The sequence below is a fragment of the Acartia tonsa genome, chromosome 15, assembly GCF_053477335.1.
Source record: "Acartia tonsa isolate MP-2025a chromosome 15, ASM5347733v1, whole genome shotgun sequence".
NCBI lineage: Eukaryota > Metazoa > Arthropoda > Copepoda > Calanoida > Acartiidae > Acartia > Acartia tonsa.
In genome coordinates, this window is record NC_137274.1 from 9,798,242 (window position 1) to 9,817,878 (window position 19,637).

Below are 19,637 nucleotides of genomic sequence, written 5' to 3' on the forward strand. Positions count from 1 at the left end.
AAGTGGTGGTACCACATCATTCACCACTATCCTATCCATGGAATTAAGTTCTGAGCCAATAAAAATCTACAGATATGCACCAATTCCTTTTGATGAGTGCTATATCGATTCCATTTATTACTTGGATAAAACCAAAAGAGTATACAGACAATCTTACTATAACGCTTATCTACCGGTTGAAGCTGACCAGTGCCTTAAGGGACTACTTAGTGTTAATGAAACATTGATAACCAAGCACTGCCCTTTGGCAAAACAGACTTATCCCTACGCTCATGTGCAAGATGGAATTGTCTTTACTAGCTTGAGTGAGAATACTAATCGCAGTTTAGAGAATGCATCAATAACTATTACATCCACTCCTTTTATTATAACAGGAGGATCATATAATCTCACATTGGGAGATACGATCACACAGTTCGCATTAGGATATGACCGACAGACCACGGCACGAACTTTACCATTTGCGTCAGAATCACTGTGTCCACCAAAACCTAAAGAACCATTGACCATTAGAACTATCTTCGCTCATATAGAAGAAATAGCTATATACGTGTCGATAACAATTATCATGGTCATAATATTAGACAGGATCACTACATTCCTAGTCAGACTCTTGAAAAGAATATTAAGAGTATTTCAGAGGAGTTTGCGTATACGCGGTAGAACGCTTATCCCTCAACGACCAGATGCACATCATCATAACCTAACGGTAATCTACGGCAGGAGAGGTCACCCCGCCGCGACTACCGCTAGTTATCGACCTAGAAACTCAAACAGAATAGTTAGATAAATATACAAGTTAACATGATTCCTATGACTTAACTTCTAATGCATCCAGATGGAAAGACTTACGGACATTCCCAATGATATAAAAGACTTTGCCAAACGGAAAATATAACACTCTCGTAATTACCTATACAATATTGTACTTATATTCTTGTACGTTCTTATAAAAATCTCCACGTTATTATTATATGAGTTATCTAAAAGGGTAATGATAGAAACGGTAAGAAAATAAAACCACATATATAGTAACTATGATACCAAAAGAACATAGTAGGTAATGTTATTACTCATTTAATTGTTATAAAACAAGCGAACTAAAAAAAAAAAAAACTAGGCTAAACGCTTCATAAAGGTAACAATTTAATTTAATTATTATCACTACTAACGTGACAAACGAACAAGTAACGCTTATAGAGTAGCTACGTAAATAGAATTTTACATATATTAAACCAGTAATTAACAAGTATATATGTAACTTAAAATCTCTATATTTATTTTAACAAAAGTAGATAATCTTTAGAAAAAGGTATAAAATTTTGACAAATATTTCTCTTTGGTGAAAATTATAAAGTTAAGACAATTTCGAAAACAGAATATAAATTTTCATTTAACAAAATCTTTGGAAAACAAAATTGTGATAATAAGAAAGATTTCTGACAAGTTTTAACAAATTTAGTTAATATATTTCTTTTTTTTGACTTAAGCTGTATACTGGCACATAAGAAAAAAAATTCCGAGATCATTAAAAACAATTGAGCAATAAATGTAAAAACTTATATATATATATATACAGGCACACAGCCTATCAACGACTCTACTTGAATCAGGAAAATTCTATTTGGTGGAAATAAAAATTTAGATTTAACTTTAATGACAGGCCTAAGAAAATTTTACCCCAAAACTTAAGTTTTACGGCTATTGTAGTAAGAATTAAAGGGATGTAAATTTCTATAGTTTTGAAGAGGAATGATATATACTCTAAACCTTAATAAGTTAAATAATCTTCCTTAATGAACTTACCCGATCAATGAAACTACTTTAATTGCTCAAATATTAAAATTTACAAACAGTCTTTACATATCTCTCTTACAAGTACTTGAATAAGCATATTTGAATAGCTTTGTCTAACGTCAGTCCTTCAGTCTACTTAGATATTGGTTACAAAAAAATATATGCTATTTACAGGTCCTCTATATATATCACAGCACAATTAAGATTCACGATTATGCACAGGGATGGATATAAATGAAAAGATCAGAGAAAAGGTACTGAGGCGCAAGTTCGATTAAATATCTATATACATAACCCTTAAAAGCTAACAAGAATGAATAAATTGTGATATAAGGCTGAAAATTAAAATTGTTAATATAATATTGAGAAAAGAAATTTAGTTCAACTATGACAAAAGTAATTGAGATTACACGAAGTTTTAAATTAGGGGAAAAGAAAATACAACCTTATACCATTATTTCCTTACATACTAAGTCCCTTACAAGCTAACATGTAATGATATAACAAAATAACATTGGTGTAAATTATTTGGTCTTGTACAGTATGAAAGTCATAACGTCTAATATTTTACTAAATAGTAATCACTATTTTGACTAGTTACATAGATTAAGAATTTTGTCACACGTGTCTGAGCAGTTTTTTTTTGTCTAGTAAAATTTACAATGTCTATGACCAAGCTAACATTCGCCACTTCAGCGCGTACGCTTAGGGCCGGCAGAACCCCGTCGCCGAGGGACACCTTCAGCATCGGACTCCTCCCTGCTGTTATCCGACGAACGCGCAACTGAAGTCAGGCTAGCCGTCTCTGAGGCAGTCTCTGGCGGAAGAGATGGGGTGGGAGTCTCGACTGTAAGACACAGCCGCTCTAAACCTCCAACCACTCTCTCTGGCAATGGGAACCGAATCTCACTACCCATGGAACCGAACTGGCTGGATGGTATATCGATCTCGAACACGTTCACCAGAGGAAGTGTATCTTCCGCTTCCTAAAATAGGGAAGTAAATATTAGTTAAAACAGAACATCTTAACAAATAATCAGGGAAAAATATAATAATGCTTACCCATATAGATAATTGAGCAGCCCTGATACTTTCAGAAAATTTTTATTAATTCCGCTAAAGTCATAATGCTAACCATTGGAACGGGAATAGCACCATGATTAAAATAACTTATTGTATATACGCATAGCTAAAGTCACCAAATTCTTTACCTCAAGTCACGTAGTTTTGGCGACTAATAATATTAAACGAATGTAGCAAACTTACCGCTGAAAGGTCCGCTGCAGATGGGGAATCAATGCGACTTAAGCACAGAGATGAACTATAGCTGGATCCTTCTGCAGACCCGCCAGTACTGGGTGGGCTAAACCTTAGCATGTCTGTATAGTGTTCCTCCAGATTGACTGAGTTGGTCGCCTAAAATATAATAGATCTTATTAGTTTAATCGCAACGCCAACAAAGAATCTAGGAAAATCAGGAAATGAGAATGCCTAAAATCCTGTAAAGCTATATGATTAGGTAGCAATTCAACCCATTTTATACTAGAATTAAAATCTTAGATCGGTTCAAAAATGCTTATGCAACCATACATTTTAAGATTAATATTCTACCAATAAAAGAATTTTAGTTGCAAATACCTCTAGATACGTGTACAAATATACAGCCTTTTTCTGAAAATTAATAGAAAAACTAAAGCATGGATACTTACATGTAAACGCTCTGTTTGATCAAAGATCAACGGACGGAAGCCAGGGCTTCCCGTCGATGTGTCCAATCCCGCAGGCACATTACTTCCAGTAACTCGATCCTCAGTGGCAGACAGACGGTGTACGGCAAACAGCCCAACTCTGGACCTTACTTCTGCTGGAGTCGATGGACTAGCAGAGGGAGCCTAAAACAAAAAGAAAACATTAAAGTCTTGATCTAACATTTAAACCCCAATGAGAAACGTGCGGCACGAGCAAACTCTTAACCTTCCCAGAGGGAAATAATATTAGGTTGCTAATTAAGATTTTAGTAAAGGTTAACTGGTATCTCAATTTAATTGCGGTAACCGAGCGGATTTCTCTGGCGACATAAAACGACGACAAACGGTGAGCGATATATATGGAAGAGCCGAAAGTCAACGTTGAGGAAGTGAGAATAGGACAGAACAACCCTGCAACAACATGATGCTTTATTAGACAAAACGGGTGGCTAGAAAAAATTATACAAAACAGAAAAGAAATATACAACAGAAGAAAACTCACCTGTGTATCTGACAGAATATCATCAATCTCAGAGGACGCGGCTTCATACATGGTGTCCGACGGCTCCGCAGTTGGCGACATAGCCCCAGATCTAGTCCTGTTGGTCCTGTTACCGCAGTGAAGAAGCTCAATGGTCCTGACGCCTATGTTTCGGAGGCGCGTACATACATCTCTTATCCAGCGAGCCAGCGACCTGTCTGAGGTGTTGTCAATACGTGTTAGAGTCTCAAGCCCTACAGCACCGAAGAAGACCACTATGAGAGCACATGAAAACAAGCCTAAACCCAACAACATGTTAATTAAGCCATCCATGTTGAATGTGTCCAGACTCGTCTTCTGGTCTCTCCTCGACTCGGCAGACCCAGAATCACCTCCGGCAACATCGTCACCAATGTCACCGCAGGAGTTCTGCATCACCGAATTGAGGAGAGACCAGATGATTTGTATCGTTCTACTAAGCATCAGTGAGAGATGCTCGTTGCCAAACATCTCCCCTTGATCCCTTTCGGACTCTACAGTATCAAAAGTACTTGTACTCCCATAGTCATCGACATCAGCAAGGCTTGGCATCCCAGACTGGTCGCTGTACACTGAACTCGAGTCGTCTAAGGAGTTTTCAAGAAACGAGGAATTGGCAAGAGTGGCCGCAGCCGCTCTCATTGATTCCTCGAATCTTTCCTTAATATTCTGATGCGCGTCCAAACTGTCAGGTATATACATTATGAGCGAATGTAAATTTAAAATAGAGGACTAGAGATTCTGAAAGGCAATATAGTAAAGTTAATTTTATGAAAAAGACTGTACACACGAATATTTTTTTTTGTATTCTAAGCAACTATGGTTGAACCTCCTAACCATTAAAACTTTGATTTATCATCTAAAAGTAAAATTCTTTAAGTTAAAGAATATGTAATTAATCTTACATGATTCAACGCTTAAAAATAGCTATCGTTAAGCTATTCAAACATTAAAACTTTGTTTTATTAGATTCAACTAAGTTAAAGAATATGTAAATAATTTTACATGATTCAACGCTTAAAAATAGCTATCGCTGAGCTATCAAAAAACATATTCATTATGATGTATCAAGCAATTAAAAACTTATGTACTAGCTAAATCTGAATATCTTCAATGATGTTTTAAAAACACTTTAGATAAAGCTAGCTAAATATAATTTTTGTAAGCGACCATTTTAAAATAAATATGGTTGAGTTACTCGTAACGTAAATAACCTATCAATTAGCGTTATTATAATTGAATTAAGTAAAAAGAAAATCTTATTTTAAAACCTATAGTAAAATTGTTTTAGAAGATTTGAATCAGGACTCAATAAGTTTTGATTATAAAAAGGGGAACGCTGTAATCAAAAGTTAAAACGAATAGAATGATGGAACATATCTGTGTCAATATAAGTTTTGTTTACGATGAACGAATTTAACTTTTGCAGACGGAAAACGTAAACAAAACAAGGTACATCAATTTACCTGATGACTCAGATATGTCCTATCAAAACTACAAATATTATATAAAACAAAATTGTCATATATTAAAGATGTACCCATATTGCTTCTAACCCACTTTCGTTTAAAAATACAGTGATAAAGGCCTTATCGACGAAGAAAATAAGAATCTTGAGTCTTAGATAGCGGCTAACGAATGCAATAATGGGCATATCAACGATCTATAACATAAAAACATTCATATAAAACAAACGGGTTACTATATTTTATCACTTTCATATAAATTCTCTTGGAATTTAGCGGTAAATTAAACACTCAAACGCAAGCTCCGCTCGCAAAGACAATTATTATATAAATGAGCATAATTACTGGGCCGCCAGCTTTTTATAACCTCGCTCAAATCCAACCCCTATCACTTTTGACCGCCCAAACATAAACAAAGGGTTGACAACTTATTGTTACGTAAAATTTAATTACGGACGTCGAACGATATATTTTGTAGATATTAAGTCTATAAGGTACACTTGACAACGACGTAATGTAAGATATTAGTCTTTAAAATGATTAAAATTTATTCATGTTAAAAATAACATAAATACAGCTAATGCCAACAATGGTATAAACCATATGTACATATACAAAATATACAAACAAAGGGTTACCAACTATTGTTAGTAAAATCTTATATTTTTTTACATACATACGAGTAATGTAACCAAAGAAAATAATACGATATGTAAATACTAATTGTACTTATACATTTTTATATAAAATATTGTTTATATTCAGGAAACAGTTATATTTAACAGAAATAGAGATAACTAACCAATCCATTATAGGTCTATCTGTAACGAAAGAATTTCTAGAATATCCCAGGGATAAAAGGATTAATAAAAGATTATTAAAACTTCTTTTGTTTAGATTACCATAGCCAGGATACCCCAAGGAACCGGTTGGAGCACGCGCACTAACTCTTTTTAGGATCTACCATGGACCAGCCTGGAGATAACCTAGATGATCATGGAATATTGGAGCCCTACCACCACCCTACCTTGGACGGATTGCGGTTGTGTTCCTGTCAACACCTTGACACTATAGACGAGAACAACAACATTATCACCACACCAGAGTACGATGGATTCTCAGAGAACCTGTCCATCACCATCAGGAATTTCTTGTTAAATACAGCCCTGAATACCAGAGAAGATAGTAGAGTGGAGACCGATAGTGACATTAGCTCCAGCAGCACACTATCCCTCTCTACAAACGACCTCAACCAACTCTACTATGACCTGGAAAATCACTCAATCACCTTGGACGAGAATGGTAACGAGGTAGCACAAGTGGACGCCCATGGCTACATATCTACCTCACCCCCAACTTCAACCTACACTTCGAACGAGAGCACTTCACCACCTAGTTCATCATCAGAAGAAGCTGAACTATCCAGAACAACCAACGCAAAAACATTTATTGATGTGACAATGTTAGATAAAACTAAACCCCTCAAGAAAAGAATGTATTCTATTTGGGAGGTTTATCATCTTGTATACCCAGCTATGAAAATACGCAAAGCATACTTTCTTAATGGAAAGCGTATTTAGCTTAGCTTGGAATACATTTATAGTTTATTATATATGCCTATATACTGGGACTACTAAACTTTTTCTTTTTCTCTTTTTTCTTTTTTAACAACTTACCCCCATTGGAGATGCGATCCTCAATTTTCAAATTCTTTGAACGTACATATGAGACTTTTACAGAAATGCTTCGCATCCACAACTATCTATCTATGCTTGATATAAAGTCAACACTTTATAGATCATATTATGAACCTTTGATTGACACGTGCCCTGCAATTAACTAGTAGCACTCAGGGGCAAGACACAATTACTTTAGCTAGGCCCAAGGCATTATTTGTATCAATTTATGCATTCATAGGCCTATCCTTACCTATATGACACCATATATGGGTAACGCTAGCCTATTCATGGTAATCTGTATGTGATTTGCTAATAGTATATGTTTATTAAAGATATTATGTTTATAGTTAATGTAATCATACAAACAACTAGTTCAAATATGTATGCCTACAACCATGCCTGATTTACGTCACATATTAACACACAGATATTTAATTGCACAGACAAACACTAAAATCCTGGTCCAGAGCTAATGTTATAGCATGTACCTCTTGAATTTATTCAGTTATTTACTAACTCTCCTACCATCAACTTCTCTTTCTGGCTTTAAAAGGTAATGACTTAGTTGTTTGGCATGCATTGTAGTTTAAATTTAGGCCCCTTAGTACTTAGCATGAATTGAGCTCAGGCCTTATGTTAGAACTCTAACACTTAGCACAATTCACTGCTTGGGACTTAGGGCATATTTCTGTCCTACTCTACTTATAATTTTAACACTTATCCTGTAAATATTTTCATACTTAACTTATGCACTTGTGATATAAATACACTTTATAAAAACATTTTCCTTCCTTAATACTTAATATACTTATACAATTCTGATCGAATATCAAAACCAACCATTTATTCTTAGGTTAAAGCAACATAATACTTCGCGTGGGTCTTTTGTTGAGCTTCCACCAGCTCAACCAAATTCGTATTATACTTGTGGGAATAGAGGGTTAAGCATTCTAAACAAACGAACCGACGATGAGAATGTCTATGTGTATTGCATTAAAATTAGGTTTTAGTAGTACTCATAGAAGAGCGGTCTCCATACCTAACTATGGACAAACGCCCCATTCGCACACACAATATTGTACCTCTAATATATGGTACTATCAGGGAGTAAGGGAGGGTACAATGGGCAATTAATTCAATTTAAAAGTTTTCACTGAAAGGCTATGAAAAACAGATTTATCCAGAAAGAAGGTGTCTTAACTTTGTTGATTTTTATTTTGAATACCTAGTCGGTGTTTTTATTAAGTAGTAGATGTAAAATGGTCCATAGAATTTAAAAATGCAATCGTTTTTTTTTTGTAGACCTCTTATTTTTAAAGTAATTTAAGTTTGTTTGTTTTTAAAATTAAGTCGGTTTTAAGGTACTTTTTCAATTTTGCTTACAATGGATTCATAATATTTTTTTATGCCTGTATTATGATATATTTAAGTTCAAAGTTTTCGTTCAACGATGTCAAAAAAATCGATTTTTCAATAATTACTCTACAGAATTTAAAAAGTAAGGTGTCAAATTAAAGATCTTACTATTTTTGTTCATAATTGCAATTTTCTTCTTTATTTGTTCTCTGTTAGTACCTTAAAACCGACTTAATTTAAAAAAACAAACAAACTTAAATTACTTCAAAAATAAGAGGTCTATAAAAAAACAACGATTGCATATTTAAATTCTATGGAAAATTTTACATCTACTACTTACTAAAAACACTGACTAACTACTTTAAATAAAAATACAAAAAGTTAAGACGCCTTCTTTTGAAGAAAATAGTAAAGTAAGTAAATTTAATTTAGAAAACTCACAAAGTAGAAAAAGTTATAAGAAAGAAGGCATTTATTGGAAAATTAGGTTACAAGTACATCACAATAAAGTAAACATTCTGTAATTAAAATCGCCCTTGAATTTTTTCACCACTAGTCCTATATGTTAAACTTCCACCAAAATAGAAGAAAACATGAATTTAAATATAAGGGTTCTTTTATTGTGTATTACACAAATATCATAAAAGAGTTTCTATCTATGAAATCATATTTCAAAAAAAATAATTGTTAGAATCAGCCAAAATTCAATATAATTTTTTTTGTCTGCTAGAAATAGTGTTCATTATTTTTCTTGTATTCATTTGAATCTGGTGGATAGGAACCAGTTCTCATCCATACGAAAAAACTATGTCTAGCATCGTATTATATCCAGCTTTCTACGAATATAAAAATGTACTATCATACGATTAAAACCAGTTTTTTTAGCCGGTGCCTTTGGCACCTCGGGGCTAAAAAAACTAGTTTTAATCTTATAATTGTACATTCTATATCTGCAGAAAGCCGTTTATAATACGATGAAAGAAATAACTATTATTGATTTTTGTCTTCTAGAATCATAACAAATTCAGCAGCAATCGTGCACTAGGCCCCAACATAAGTCAGAACCTGTTAAAATCTTTCACAAACTCTTTAAGGTTTTCCCCACGGTTTGAGACCCCTAAAATATTGAATATTCAATTCATTGTCCCATCCATAGAAACCTTCTCAATCATTATACAGGTTATTGTAATTGGTAAAAAAACATTGATCTTTTTCAGATTGAATCCCGTATGTTAAAGTCAGCAGGATCTTACAGAGAGTATAAAACAACCGGAAGAAAGGAATATTTATATCAAATTTTAATATGCCAGCTACTCTATGAATATGGTATGTTCATGTGCCTGTTACCGTGTATGTTCAAATAGCTGATTCTGCGCAGATCATATGTACAGAGCTCAAGTCCTCCTTACAACCCGTGATCATGGCTCAACACGCTTGTCAGTGGGGAGGTGATAGGTTAGAACCTCTGCTCAACACTGTGTCATAACTAAAGACGTTAAAAATGGTTCCATTGCGACTATATCAGGTGCATGACATTAATAGTTAAGAGTAGGGGGAGTGCCTTTGCCCAAAACAGGCGCAACTCATTATGATGCACAGTTAAGACTTCTCAGACAAAGGTCGTGCAATCAAAGAGTTGGTTGTCTGTTGTTGAACATTTGCATTACTGCTTTTTCAGAGTAATAGCAGCTACGCTCCTAAAAGCATCTATGGGTACTTAATGTGGAAGAGGGAAAAGTCAAACTCCCCCCCAATTTGAGAATTAAAAAGAAAAAGTATGAAAATATTTTTAAGGGGTTCTTTCTTTATTAGGTGGGTGGAGATACCCTCCCCAAAAATAGTTAAAAACCTTCCCTGGACCTATAATAAGTTTCACTGTAAAGGAGAACTATATCAGTTCAGTGGTTAGCAGAAAAATGGGATCATGGAAAGAAAACAAAGTCATTCCTAATTAGGACAGAAGTCACTGGAAATTGATCTAAGGAAGGCTACTTATGTCCTTCATCTAACAAAATCTAACTTAAGGGAGGTGACTTATGTCCTTTGTCTGACAAATTCTTACATTAGGAAGGCTGCTTATGTCCTTCATCTTGCAAAACATAGCAAATTCTTGCAAAACATAGCAAATTATTGGAAAACTTAGCTTTTCTGTCCTTCACATAGCAAATTCTTACAAAACATAGCAAATTCTTGGAAAACTTAGCTTTTCTGTCCTTAACATAGCTAATTCTTGCAAAACATAGCAAATTCCTACAAAACATAGCAAATTCTTGCAAAACATAGCAAATTCTTACAAAACATAGCAAATTCTTGCAAAACATAGCAAATTCTTACAAAGCATAGCAAATTCTTGCAAAACATAGCAAATTCTTGCAAAACATAGCAAATTCTTGCAAAACATACCAAATTCTTGGAAAACTTAGGTTTTCTGTCCTTCACATAGCAAAACCTCACAAAACATAGCTTTTATGTCCTTCACATAGCAAATTCTTGCAAATTCTTGCAAAATAAAGCAAATTCTTTTAAAAAATAGCAAATTCTTGCAAAACATAGCAAATTCTTACAAAATATAGCAAATTCTTGCAAAACATAGCAAATTCTTGCAAAACATAGCAAATTCTTGCAAAACTTAGCTTTTCTGTCCTTCACATAGCAAATTCTTGCAAAACATAGCAAATTTGGCAAAACATAGCAAATTCTTGCATAACATAGCAAATTCTTGGAAAACTTAGCTTTTCTGTCCTTCACATAGCTAATTCTTGCAAAACATAGCAAATTCTTACAAAACATAGCAAATTCTTGCAAAACATAGCAAATTCTTACAAAACATAGCAAATTCTTGCAAAACATAGCAAATTCTTGCAAAACATAGCAAATTCTTGGAAAACATAGCAAATTCTTGGAAAACTTAGCTTTTCTGTCCTTCACATAGCTAATTCTTGCAAAACATAGCAAATTCTTACAAAACATAGCAAATTCTTGCAAAACATAGCAAATTCTTACAAAATATAGCAAATTCTTGCAAAACATAGCAAATTCTTGCAAAACATAGCAAATTCTTACAAAACATAGCAAATTCTTGGAAAACTTAGCTTTTCTGTCCTTCACATAGCTAATTCTTGCAAAACATAGCAGATTCTTACAAAACATAGCAAATTCTTGCAAAACATAGCAAATTCTTACAAAACATAGCAAATTCTTACAAAACATAGCAAATTCTTGCAAAACATAGCAAATTCTTGCAATAAGGGTCCCAAACTCAAAAACAAATTTTCAGTGCAATCCGACCACTGGTTTTTAAGATACGGTGACCTGGTGTCCTTGGTACGAACAGTAAGATTTGGGAAATGGTTCGAATCCTTAGTAAATTTGGCTAAGTCCAAAAATATTTTGACACCTAGTAAAATTGTTGAAGAAAAAATACCCAGGTGACACCAAACGTACCTACTGAGAGGACACCAGGTTGAAAATATTCTAAGTGTCAAAGAATTTTTGGACTTAGCCAAATTTACTAGGGATTCAAACCATTTCCCAAATCTTACCGTCGGTACCAAGGACACCAGGTCACTGTATCTCAAGAACTGGTGGTCGGATCGCGCTGAAAATTCGTTTTTGAGTTTGGGACCCTTATTGCAAGAATTTGCTATGTTTTGCAAGAATTTGCTATGGTTTGTAAGAATTTGCTATGTTTTGTAAGAATTTGCTATGTTTTGTAAGAATTTGCTATGTTTTGCAAGAATTTGCTATGTTTTGTAAGAATTTGCTATGTTTTGCAAGAATTTGCAATGTTTTGCAAGAATTTGCTATGTTTTGTAAGAATCTGCTATGTTTTGTAAGAATGTGCTATGTTTTGCAAGAATTAGCTATGTGAAGGACAGAAAAGCTAAGTTTTCCAAGAATTTGCTATGTTTTGCAAGAATTAGCTATGTGAAGGACAGAAAAGCTAAGTTTTGCAAGAATTAGCTATGTGAAGGACAGAAAAGCTAAGTTTTGCAAGAATTAGCTATGTGAAGGACAGAAAAGCTAAGTTTTCCAAGAATTTGCTATGTTTTGCAAGAATTTGCTATGTTTTGCAAGAATTTGCTATGTTTTGTAAGAATTTGCTCTATTTTGTAAGAATTTGCTTTGTTTTGCAAGAATTTGCTATGTTTTGTAAGAATTTGCTATGTTTTGCAAGAATTTGCTATGTTTTGCAAGAATTTGCTATGTTTTGTAAGAATTTGCTATATTTTGTAAGAATTTGCTTTGTTTTGCAAGAATTTGCTATGTTTTGTAAGAATTTGCTATGTTTTGTAAGAATTTGCTATGTTTTGTAAGAATTTGCTATGTTTTGTAAGAATTTGCTATGTTTTGCAAGAATTTGCTATGTTTTGTAAAAATTTGCTATGTTTTGTAAGAATTTGCTATGTTTTGCAAGAATTTGCTATGTTTTGTAAGAATTTGCTATGTTTTGCAAGAATTTGCTATGTTTTGTAAGAATATGCTATGTTTTGCAAGAATTAGCTATGTGAAGGACAGAAAAGCTAGGTTTTCCAAGAATTTGCTATGTTTTGCAAGAATTTGCTATGTTTTGCAAGAATTTGCTATGTTTTGTAAGAATTTGCTATGTTTTGCAAGAATATGCTATGTTTTGCAAGAATTTGCTATGTTTTGTAAGAATTTGCTATGTTTTGCAAGAATTAGCTATGTGAAGGACAGAAAAGCTAAGTTTTCCAAGAATTTGCTATGTTTTGCAAGAATTTGCTATGTTTTGCAAGAATATGCTATGTTTTGCAAGAATTTGCTATGTTTTGTAAGAATTTGCTATGTTTTGCAAGATTTTGCTATGTTTTGTAAGAATTTGCTATGTTTTGCAAGAATTAGCTATGTGAAGGACAGAAAAGCTAAGTTTTCCAAGAATTTGCTATGTTTTGCAAGAATTTGCTATGTTTTGCAAGAATTTGCTATGTTTTGTAAGAATTTGCTATGTTTTGCAAGAATTTGCTATGTTTTGTAAGAATTTGCTATGTTTTGTAAGAATTTGCTATGTTTTGCAAGAATTTGCTATGTTTTGCAAGAATTTGCTATGTTTTGTAAGAATTTGCTATGTTTTGCAAGAATTTGCTATGTTTTGCAAGAATTAGCTATGTGAAGGACAGAAAAGCTAAGTTTTCCAATATTTTGGTATGTGATGGACCAAAAACCAATTTTATGCAAGATTTTGCTATGTGAAGGATCAAAAAGCTAGGTTTTGTGAGGTGAAGGGAGGCTACTTATGTCCTCAATCTTGCAAAATCTTTGTTAAGGGAGGCATGTTATGCCCTTCATCTAAGAAATTCTCACTTAAGGAAGGCTACTTATGTCCTTCCTAGGAAGGTGACTTCTGTCCTAATTTAGGAATGACTTTGTTTTCTTTCCATGATCCGAAAAATGTTACAACTTTATATAATAGGATACAGCAAATAATATGTGATCCGCTTGAATTTTATTTAAAATTATATAAATATTTCAACTGTACAGTCAGCACCTCTGCCACCTGTTATTCATACCACAGGAATCATTAAAGTTGAATAGAAATAGCTATTTCTTGCATTGTATTAAAAACAGCTTTCTACAGAAATAAAAATGTACAATTAAAAGATTAAAACTAGTTTTTTTAGACCCATGATGCCAAAGCCATTGGCAAAAAATGATTTTAATCTTATTATGTACGTTTTTATATTAGTAGAAAACTGGATATAATACAATGCTAGACATAATTTTTAGGTATGGCTGATAACCGGTTCTAATCAACTGAATACTATTCAGTTTCAAAGCGATACCAATAAATTTTCAATAAAAGTCCCCAAAATTGTTAAGCCCAATGTTCTTTTCCCCTCTGGATTTTTCAGTATTGCTTGAAGCCATATCTAAAAATTGCTTTTTCACTAAATCAAATGCAGTATCATTCAATACTTGCAACTTTAATACTTCTTCAGGCACTTCAGAACCCGCAAGTCCGAAGCACAAAATCACCAAAAATTTCATATGGATTGTAGGTAATTAGTTTACTATCTATTAGTTCAAATATTCTATATTTAGGGTATGTCCAAAAAAAAAAACACTTTGTCAACCCATAACTATTGCATAACATTTAGCAGGCAATAGGTTTGAATCTTGGCTCAAAACCTTGTTATAACAAAAGACCTTAAAAAATGTTTCTCTTGTCATGTCAGTGACATTAATAGATAGATAAGGAGGGGGCTGCCTTGGCTTAAAACAGGCTCAACCAATTCAAAAAATGTCAAAAGATACATACTATATTTTGTTTCTAAGATTCTGCTTATCAATGAGCATCTACTCCATAACCCATTCTTCTTCCAGTCTGTAGAATGATTTACATCTGCTCAATTACTCACTTTGGGAAATCCAAATTTGTCTGTCAATATGTTTGTAATGCTATAGCGGAAATTAAATTTCTATACAGTAAGTGTAATTTTCTCAGCTGCTATAAAAGATAGATTGCAAAATTTTATATTGACTGATGAACTTTTACTTAATTAATCAATTCATGAGAAAGACCATTTTTAAAGGGACTGTGAACGTAAATTTTTCTCATCTTAACATTATCTCATTCATAATATCTCACAGATAGAGCAAAACGCGCTTTTGTTTGCTTAAAGGGCGAATATAGGTTTGATATGATATGGGCTTATTTCAAGCGTGCAATTATATAGATTATAAGTAACTTAAAGACATTGACATATCTAACTGTATAAGTCCGTTTCTAGCCTAAAACCGAACTGATTCGTTGATATAATTACGCCATTTCGCGTAACTTGTGTGGTTCCCTAGGAAATCCAAACATCCCTGCATCACACAAGGCTGCGTCGGAAGGTTGTATTATAAAGCTTTTGTTCTATCATAGTCATAATGAAGACGAAAGGAATGGGAAAAAAAAGGATGCTGCAACTTTTAATTTTGATCAAATAAATTTTTCATAACATAATTTTGTAAAAGTACATTAAAAAAAGGGAGGGCTGAAAACTAATTTTAAAAAAATATTTCAAAATTAAAATATTATGTTTGTTTGCTAAAAGTTGCATCATGTTTGTGTCTTTACCCAGGCTACAAAGGGTAAATATATTTTACATATTATATATTTTTTTATAAATAAATTGTATTCATCATGAATAAATCTAAAATCTTAGTAGAGAAAATAAATTTAAAAACTTAATATTTATCTTTATGATACAATAAAAAGCAAAATTTTTGACGCTATTTATAATTTGAATAAAATACTATATAATTAAATAAAATAAACATTTTAATTATCATTTAAGATGCATGCCAATGAAATAATCAATTAAACTTAAGAAAACTAGTCAAAAAAAGTCTTGTAAAGGGCTAAAATAAACGATTTTGTAGGCCATCTCATTTATTATATGTTGAAGAAAACACAAAAATTGTAAAATCTACTTAAGGATTTTTTTGAATTTTTAAATTTAACATAGATATTCTAAAACTATGCAATGGCACCTTTGATATAAGCTCATATCATATCAAACCTATATTCGCCCTTTAAAAAACGGCTTTTTCCGACGATTTTTATAAGGTACGGGGAAAGGAAGAAATTTTCCGTATTATATAAAATGTGCATTAAATTGCTTTTTTCTCCCATTATAGCTAAAATTAAACTTTTTCACATAGTTCTAGATTTTTCCTAACAGTTAAGCTGACTTTTAACATAATCCTTGCTTTAATTCAATGTATAGTTACTTAGAAATTGATAAAATAAGCAATATTTTTTTTATTGAAAACCAAATACAATAACAAAGCCAGAAACAGGTTTTTTATTAGTATCCAATTAACTTTAAATGGCCCATCTCTCGCCCACCTTTAATTACAAATTTGTAAATAATAAAGACGCAATATTTCTTTATAAACAGTCTGATAAAAGTGTAAACTAATTCTCCAAAGTGGGTTATTTATTGTTCAACACAATAAAAAAGGATATTATTATTTTATATAACCTATGAGATTCAACCCTTTGTAGACAGTGAGGTATTTCTTTTGTCAATAATACGAATTTAAAATATGTCTTTATTACCTAATTACTACGTTATAAAAAAACGAATTGGCAATTTTATAGCATAAAATAAATCCTTAACAGTAAGTAAATTGTTTCAACTATATATGACAAGTTAAATATCCCTACAAACATTATAAGAAACAAAAACGTTCAGATTTTCCCTGTTTTTTCCTTTTTCCCTCTCAAAATACCATAAAATCAAGGCATTATTTCTGGATATTTTTGTGAATAGGACATTTTTGGTTGATCAGTGTAGTGAAATGTGCTTAGTAAATGTTAAGATTTGAAAATCAGATGAGAAATTTTTACGTTCACACTCCCTTTAAAAGTGAAGCTTTTCTATAATTAAGGTTGGTCTGTACATCTGTCCGTACCTTGTCCTTGGCATTATCTTAGGCATGTTAGAATTGTCCTAACATTTGAAACTGTTCATGATGATTCCTGTAAGGGTTAGCTACTATTTAGAAAGCATAGAAACTCTATAACTGGTATCAGAAAGTTTGTATGTTCATTTAAAGCATGCTGATATTACAACTTTTTTGACAACAAGGTACAATATTATAAGAAATGCATCTCTAAGTATTTCCTTAAGCAGTATCATGTATTTAGGCAATTTTGCATCAAATTATATACAATATTGTTTAGACTTATAAATTAATATTCTTCTCATTAAGTTCTTACTCTGCAAATGTTAAGGTTTTCGTTTCTCCAAAAGCTGGATTTTAGAGATTAGCATATAATGGATGTTGTCATCCTTGTTTAATTGAGGTGGACCTGGTAGTGATAAGTTGTCCAGAATATCCCAGCTGAGTGCTGAACAGGCTGACAACTGGAAAGTAATACACACAGGTACAAATTAATGATTACAAGTACCATAAAAAAATTGTATTGAGGCAGAAATGGTATCGGATTGGACACCCCTGCTACATTGCACACTGGTCTGGAGTGGTCAACAATTCAATTTTTCCTACCCATCAATTTAGACAAAAGTTGACCTGCCAGTCTTCCAAGACATCCTGGGCCACCTTGATTTTAAATATCAACCCATGTTGATAATATGTTTTTTGAAATAATTTGTGGCCAAAGTTGCAGAACCCTAAAATCTAAGAAGGTATTGTTGACATTGATAAATTGGCTAAACTTGCTTAAATTTCATAAAATCAAATATCTGTATGTTGGAAATTATCCAACTAAAATAATTCCTATATAAGTTCAAAAATTATTTATAACACAAAAAATGTTACAAAATGCAAAAATCAGACTTTAAAGGTCATTTTAAAGGTCTTTGACCTTCGAGGTCATGTATTTTTTTTCTCATAAATGGACTCCTTGACCCTTAAAACCCCCAATTTGCCGTATTGGGCATAAAAATCGGCAAAAAGACGGCTGAAAACGAATTGTTGACCCAAAACTGTGTTTCAGACCAGTATGCATTGTTGAGACAGATATGTGTTGGTCCCATTGGGTTACTCCACAGTGTCCGACAAATAAGTTAGACCATTTCAGGAACAAATCAAGAATAACATGTAACATCAAAAAACCCTTAAAATTGTATTTTGAGGCAGAAATGGTATCGTAGCAGACACCCCTGCTACATCTTTGAGACAGATATGTGTTGGTTCCAATGGGATAGCCAAAAGGTTCCGTCAATTAATTTGGATTAATTGCTGACAACTGGACAGTTAAACACACAGATACAAATTAATAATTACATGTAACATCTAAGTACCCAAAAAAATTGTATCAAGCCTGAATTGGTATTGTATCAGACATTCTTGCTAATTGGTGAGGCAGATATGTATTGGGATACCCGAAAGGCTCCGACTAACAAATAGACTGATGAACTGACAGACAGATGGAATGACAGACAGAAAGATTGACAGACAGATGGACTGACAGACAGATGGACTGACTGACAGAAAGACTGACAGACAAACAGACTGACAAATGCACTGACAGACAGACTGACAGACGCACTGACAGACGCACTGACAGACAGACTGACAGACAGATGGACAAACAGACTTACAAACGCACTGACAGACAGACTGACAGACAGATAAACTTTAAGACAAATTGAAAAATAGAGTTGCTGCTAAAAGCACACCTTCAATATATTTAGGTAATCTTCTCTGGGAGTATGCTTCTCAAGAACCAGAAGAAGATGTTTCAGAACAGGACAGGTAAGATCTAGAGCTGGATCTTTAGATAATTTTAGTGGTGAGCCAAATCGGGGTGCGCCGAATTTCAGCCAATCACAGCGCGGCATATCATAAAATGCTGTGCTCTCATTGGTAAAAAGTTGGCTCACCCCCATCTGGCGCACCACTAAAATGATTTAAAGATCCAGCTCAGCTTAACCTATACTCATGGCTCAACATGTACCACATCCGCTTGTAGCTGGGAAGGTGATAGGTTTGAATCTCGTGCCGACACCGTGTCATCACTAAAGACATTAAAAATGGTTCTTACTGCTGCTATGACAGTTGCCTGACATAAATAAGAGTAGGGGTAATGCCTTGGACCATAAACAGGCGCGACACATTAACTTGTACACTTAGGTCTTATCAGACAAAGATCATGCAATCAAGGGTTTGTTGTCTGATGAATGTTACTTAACCTAATATCCTTGGGTGTTAGAGTATCACATCCCATTACAAGCAAATGTGGATTCTCTAAATGATCACTTAACATCTAAGGAAAATCCCGCTCTTACAAGGTAATGTAAAATCCAGCTTATACGTAATTTCAGCTGTCTTTGGGGAACAACACATTGTAGAATTGTTGACTTCTCCTTATGCCCCCCAAATATTGTTTAAGATTTATTTCGCATTTTGGTTACCTGGGTAAGATGAGTTTTTTTGGTGACCATCACTGTTTCTGTGATGATAGCTGTCTTTTAAAAACCCCTTTGACATTTTATTTGCGACAATCGCGATCTATGGTAGCCAGCAAGCCAAGTTTTTTTAAGAAATGTCCTTTGTATCCTAAAATGATTCGGTACAATTTTAAAAGCATCTC

General features: G+C 33.3%; 1 protein-coding gene across 1 annotated transcript in view; it reads left to right on the forward strand.

Moving 5' to 3' along the window:
* LOC145307602 (adenylate kinase isoenzyme 5) overlaps nucleotides 1-19,637 on the forward strand; it is a 128,138-nt gene that overhangs the window by 97,697 nt on the left and 10,804 nt on the right. Inside the window, exons 12-16 of the mRNA XM_080150056.1 lie at nucleotides 9,784-9,844; nucleotides 14,064-14,096; nucleotides 14,521-14,583; nucleotides 17,385-17,465; nucleotides 18,739-18,799. Coding sequence (XP_080006182.1) covers nucleotides 9,784-9,844; nucleotides 14,064-14,096; nucleotides 14,521-14,583; nucleotides 17,385-17,465; nucleotides 18,739-18,799 — 299 coding nt within the window. The remainder of the gene's footprint in view (nucleotides 1-9,783; nucleotides 9,845-14,063; nucleotides 14,097-14,520; nucleotides 14,584-17,384; nucleotides 17,466-18,738; nucleotides 18,800-19,637) is intronic.